Here is a 6,299-nt window from a genome sequence, read left to right as displayed (position 1 = left end):
GCAGGGGTTACTTAGACATTTCCCTGGAAAGAAGGCCCCGCCAGGCAAGAGAACTCGTTTTACCCTTTTAGGGCTTAAAAAGAAAAGTCTCTATTCATTGATTTCCCCACCCTCGGCCCTTCCAGACCTCAGCTCGGCCACACCCCGCTTGCTTCCGTGTCTAGATCTAACTTTTTAGATCTAATTTTGTTCCATAATTTACCCAACTTGAACTTGGTTGGTGACTGATGGATCACAGACTTCTGTGATGGGCCAGAACCGTTGATTTCAAAGGTCCATGACGGGCCCCCAGACGTTGTCACATTGCTCACTTTTCCAAAGACAACGATGAATTCAAACCACTAATCTATTAACTAGGCCTGTGACTTAGCCTTCTTATACTTCATAGAAACCTTTCAAAATTTGGTTCCAATGAACATCGCCCCAATTTTCTGCGTCAGTTGTGTTTTCTGTCAGGTTAGTTTTGAAAATAACAAGGGTCAAACTCTTAAAACTTCTTATAAAGAACAAACTGGATCCAGCTCATGGTAAACTCTAGAAACAACTCAGGGTCAAGCGCTGAAGGGAGCAGCAAAAAGTTTAAAGAATCAAGCGGGTTTAGGTTCATCAAGTAATGAAGGCCAATAGTGAATAAAATGCCTCAGCTTACACGTTAATGAGTTTTTCTACTTGTGAAAAAGATATGTGCAGATAATGACAATGGCGTGTCTCTAAAATTCCCACCACCGGGCATTTAAATTCCTACCCTTCCTTCGCTTTTGATGGAACTGTATAAATTGATGACACGAAGTAGTTAGTGAGAATGGCACTCGGAGAGCGCCTGGCAGCGTAGGGCTTGGTCACTGCTGTCTACATGCCATCGCCCAAACGCTTGTGACACCTGCCTGGCCACCTGGCTGTGCGACGGGGCAGGCGACAGCCGTTTACAGTCAGGGCTCCTTTTCTACCTCCTCCCCATCGCAAATTCTGTTCCTACCCCGGCGTTCATTGAGCCATGTGGCCTCGGTTAAGTCAACTTCTCTAGCCCTCCGTTTTCTCATCTACAAAATGAGAAGGAGGGGTTAGGCCCGTGATTTTCTCTTAAAGATGTTAGAAACAGCAAAGAAAGAGAAGAACCACGCAGAGCGAGGGGCTGTGTGTGCCAGGTGTACCTGCCACGCGTCGCTTCTCACGTGGAAATCACGTTAGAAATTCTCCAAAACTGTGATCTGATCCAGCTTTAGGCAAGATTTTTTTTTTTACCTTTTACAAAAAGCTGGGCTCTGCATTCCAGCTCTTTCTCCTCTTTTTTTTCTTGTATACATTTCCTTTCATTGATTCTTTTAGTGCATTTTTAAAATTGAAAATAGACATTTTATTTTGTTCACACAAGGCACAGTTTCAAAAGGCACATCATCTAACATCTCGATATAATAGACAAGGAAGTATAAATATCAATGCATATATATGGAAAATGTCACTGAGTTCAGTTTTCTTTTCGAATCCTTAAATCGAGAGCATTCATGGAGCACGATATCTCTTTGCTCCCTTTGAATGCGCGCAGAGCACCCGGCTGGAGGGAGTTTTAGGAGCTGAAATGCTGGTGTCATGTTCGCAGACACCCCTGAGACAGGGAGGCCTAGTCATTCGCTTAGAACTTTCGGTATACTTCTTTTCTCTGTAAACCACAAGGCTGGATGAGGGACGGAAAAGACAGTCCAGCAGGTAAGCTATCCTGAATAAATGTAAGAAAATAAAGTCCTGATAGGAAGCCCTGAGGCCTTCACCGCCTGAGACTTTGCAGACTCGGGTCAGCCCTACACCTGAGGCAGGGCAGGGCGGGGCGGGGCGGGCAGGCAGCTTCCATCCTGAGGCCGGAGACCCTGCTCTTATAGGCGGGACCTCAGCTAGACCCAGTGGATAAAATGACGCCAGGACATTTTACCATCCTCGCAGGCTTTTCCCCGACGCCGACCCTTTGTGTCTTTTCGAGGTCCCCTGCAGCCAGAGCGGAGTTGGCGCCTTCGCTCCGGCTTTTGTGGGCCCTGGTTGTCCCCCGGAGTTTCCTAGACGGCGTGGCGGTTTTCCGTGTCGTCTCTGCCATCAGTTCCTCCAGTCATTGGCATATCTTCTATATTTTCCATTTCAACACTGGGCGTCCAGGAAGTCTGCCTGCGAAGCAGATCATTCAACCGTTTTGAAAAGACAAGCGTGTTGCACTCAGATTGAGTAAACGGCCCCTATCAGAACACTCAGGCGGGAAAAAAACTTAGGTCGCCTCCACTCACAGATAGTGTCTAAATCCCGTCTTGGCACTTTTAACCCCCTCGCCCACCAGACAAGGCGCCCAGTGCAGCTAGAGCAACTTCTCCTGCCTTGCTGACCTGCCGAAGGGCCAGCGGGTGCCAGCGCTGGGGACAAGAGCGGGAGGAAGCAGCTAGGAGCCCCGCCAAGCTGGGCGTGATAATCTCGATAAAGATGATGTAACATTTATGGAGCTTTGAACCTGGTGTTAAATAAACAGACGCATATGTGACTCGGTTCCCAAGTAACCGAGCGGGAAGGCGGAACCCATAGTCCCACATCTCCAGGTCTGTCGTCGAGGGGAATGCGTTTCTGGGCCACAAGTCTGGGCCAGCGGTTCCTTCCAGGGGTTATTCAACCCACCTCCTGAGGGTGGGCAGCTTTTTTCAGGCATTTTAAAGTAAGCACTTTGAGCTTCTTGGAGGTTCACCAGTTCTTAAAGATAGATTTACGAATATTTCTTTAATATAGTCGGTGAATATTGATATTTTCCTCTCATGAGCATATTTTTCGCTCATGTATATATCGCATTTACTAACTCTTTTTAAGAATATATTTTTAATGTGTTATTCTTTTAAAAGGTGGTATAGAGTCTTTTTTAATATAGTCAATGAATATAGTTAGTCGTGTCTTAAAAATATAACTCCAAATATAGCATTGTATATGGAGATTATGATATTTTGAAAATCCTTTTAAAAGTCATTTTGCCAGTGTTTCAGCATTTTTTGGATCGTTTTGACAAATTTTGAGTACTATATAAACCTTAGTTTGTTAATTTCTAAACTGTTCATGAGGTTTATGGCATTTCTTATTGGTCGAGATGGCATGAACAGCTTTTGAAGATTTATGTCAGTTTTTAGATGACTATTTTTCGTTTTGGCTTTATAGTAGCATTTCACGAAATGTTCATTTGTCAACGTTAGGCCAGAAGGACGCTGTAATCTTTATATTGATGTGGTATTTAGAAAACAGTATTTTATGACTAGAAACTGAAAGTTTATTTTCAACAAATAAACTTCGTATATTTGTAAGAAAGTATATCCATATTTAATGTGTGTTCAAGAAAAATATGTTCATGACTATATCCTCAGAATCGATTACACATCCATCAAACTGGTTATTTGGCGTATTCTTTCCTTCTGAGGTGGCTCCTGGTGAACGTGCCCCATGTCACCAGTTAGGCTCAGGCCACCCCATCTCTGATGAGCGCCCTGCTTTGGAAAGTGTAGGGCCCTACAGGCCTGGCTCAGGGACTGCTCGGCTGCGACACTGTTCTTGGGGAACCCAGAAGGGGCTGCGAGGGGGAGCCCGTGTCTGTGGTGGGGAGCGGGTTCTCCCCGTGAGGGGCTCTTCTCTCCGAGGGAAGGGAGAATCGTGTCCCGTGTCACCCCCCCTGTGCCACTCACCTTGATTGTCTGCAACGCACCACACGGATTACCACAATGGTTGCTCCAAAAAGCACAACGACGAGTATGGGGACTGCCACTGTGGAAGAAGAGAATGAAGCTGGCATCGGGCTGACTGACGGGCCCGGTCGCGGATTCGCCTCCAAGAACCCGAAAAGCCTTTCCGGTCTTCGTCCCTGCAGAAAGCTCCCCGCCCTTCCCAACCCGCTCGTTAACAACACTTACTTCGCTCTATTCTACACCCGAGCAAAAATGCAGCCCTTTCCCACGGAGGCTGCCAGTCCAAACCGTCTCCATTCACACCATCCCAGGTCCCCTGCTCCTGATGCCTGTCCTCCCCGGGAGAAGTGACACGGCGATCGGCAGGGACGAGGGTAGGTCAGGAGGGGAAATAAGAGCCTCGGAGATCAGAAGCCGGGGTGGAAGCGTGAGGCAGAGGCGGCCAGCACTTCGCGGGAAGAAGTACCTGCTGCTTGAACCCAGAACCAAGAACATAGACACGGCACGGGTCTTTCTCGGTTGTCCTTTGTCACCACTGTCCCCTTTTCTGCAGCTTCGCAGAACCCCGGTTTGGAAGCAATAGCATGCGGTGCTATTTCTCTCCCAGGGTCATCATCGTTAGTTATTTGCTACTTTCTATGGCAGAGGAGGAGCGAGCGGTAGGAGAAAGAGGAGGTGTCACAGAGAGGTCTTACGGATGAGGGGACAATGACGGAATGCTTCGGGAAAGGAAGAAACGTGCTTTGAGCGAGAGGCGCGGCGTGGCATGGGGTGCCGGGGGAATTTAAGGGTGGAGGGCCGGTGGCCGTGACAGCATTCGAGACTGATGGGACAGTGCGGGGTCTTCGTATGGAAGCATAACCCGAAGGCAGGGCGAACGTAACTATTTTAAAACACTTGCATCAATAACAAGCTCCAGGCAGATTTGGCCAGTAAACCTTAATATTGTGAAAGCTCTCTGCAAAAATGACCTCCTTGCCCCATGAGCCAGGGACAGCCCCGGACATCTGGGGAGCAGCTGTGTCACTGTGGACCATGAGTCACGTCCATCGCCCAGACCGGCAAGCTTCTACAGAGGCACAAAGCCTTGCCTGTAGGGATAGTTCCCACAGCTCGGCCTTCGAAACACAGCCCTACTGAAAACTGGCGAAATTCACGGCTGTGGGGAAGCACACAGACTCTCCTCCGGGTAGGAGTGTAAACGCGTGCGGTTTTTCTAAAAGCTTTAGAGAAGGCTATGCCCTCTGATTCTCTAATTCAAGTTCTAGGAATTTATTCTAAGCAAACGGAAAAGAATAGATAGAAATATTCAGCGAAGTATTGTTTAAAATAAGTTTGAAATGTGGATCTGCATTTCTCATCACTAGAAAATTGGTTAAAATGTGGTACACACAAACAGTGGAATATTACTCGTCCTTTAAACATTATGAAATGAATCTATATTAATATGGAAAGAATATATTAATAAGTGAAAAAATATATTAATAAGTGAAAAAAGCTGGTTGAGATAAAAATGAACCAGAAATAATCTCCAGTAAGTCACGTGTGCCCATATGCACAGAAAAGCCTCAAAGGATATATACGAAAGAATTAAATAATGATGGGATTTAGATCATCTTGATTTTCTTTTTTAAAAAGTTTTCTTCCTGACACTTTTGCAATGACACTGTAATCAGAAGAAACGGTAAAGCTGTAAAATCAAACTACCTGCACCTAATTCAATAAAAATAAGCCCAGATAAGTTGTTCCCAAAGAAGTAACAGAAAACATGGGAAATCGGTGAAAGACATTTTGACTTTTCAGACTTGACGTTAATCATCAGTACAATTAAAAGCCAGAGATATTTTTGTTTTGGCAGAGAGGCTGTAGCCTCTGGTGAACTTATCACATTGACTAATCGGCTTGGCATGCATTTACTCTGCATGCCACGGTTTATTGGAAAAGGCAAGTTGATGTAAACAATAGTTCTACTTTCACAATGCTTCTTCCTGTTTCTTTTTCATGAGAATAAAAACTGCAGACTCTCACTCAAGCGAGGAGAGGATCCCTGAGCCAATGATACAAACAAAGCCATTTGAAGTCCATGATTTGGCCTCTTCTTCAATTATATCCTGACCTAAAGAAATCAAAACCAGAATCACTAAAACGATAGATTAATGTATCGGCTGCCAACGTTCTCTACCCTTCTGTGTTTCCTCGAGGGGTGCACTGATTAGAGAGAAAGAAGAGAAACATCTGGTGAGACAGTGGAGGAGAGAGCTGGATTCGAGTCTGGGAGAGAGAGCAGAAAAAAATAGATTATTGCACAGGAGGCCAGTAGCTAGCTGCCTGCCTTGAGTTCGAGCTACAGTGAGCGTTGTGTAGGGTCTGAGGCTGAGAAGTGAATATACAGGGACTTGCAGTGTGTAAGTCCTTAGCAGTCGACCTGCCAACTGGGTCAGTCGGGGAATAGTACGTATTTCTGATGGCACCCTGACCAGAGTGCGCGAGTGCCCACATCTGGTGGCAGCAGTTTTCAAGTAAGAACGTCAATTCATTGTTCCTGGGCAGTGGCTTATTTTCTGTCTCTTACTGTGCTAAGCACGGCGTAAGGGCTGGGTTCAGAGCAGG

At 46.0% G+C, this 6,299-nt stretch overlaps 1 protein-coding gene across 1 annotated transcript in view; it reads right to left on the bottom strand.

The window, feature by feature from the left end:
• Positions 1-1,326: 1,326 nt before the first annotated feature.
• The window catches only part of IL15RA (interleukin 15 receptor subunit alpha), a 13,714-nt gene continuing 8,741 nt past the window's right edge, over positions 1,327-6,299 (bottom strand). The window contains exons 5-6 of the mRNA XM_023524962.1: positions 3,690-3,768; positions 1,327-2,151 (exon numbers count right to left, since the gene is read on the bottom strand). Coding sequence (XP_023380730.1) covers positions 2,046-2,151; positions 3,690-3,768 — 185 coding nt within the window. The 3' untranslated portion in view covers positions 1,327-2,045. The remainder of the gene's footprint in view (positions 2,152-3,689; positions 3,769-6,299) is intronic.

Source organism: Pteropus vampyrus, unplaced genomic scaffold (assembly GCF_000151845.1).
Source record: "Pteropus vampyrus isolate Shadow unplaced genomic scaffold, Pvam_2.0 Scaffold513, whole genome shotgun sequence".
Taxonomy (NCBI): Eukaryota; Metazoa; Chordata; class Mammalia; order Chiroptera; family Pteropodidae; genus Pteropus; species Pteropus vampyrus.
This window is presented reverse-complemented; position numbering and strand designations above follow the sequence as displayed.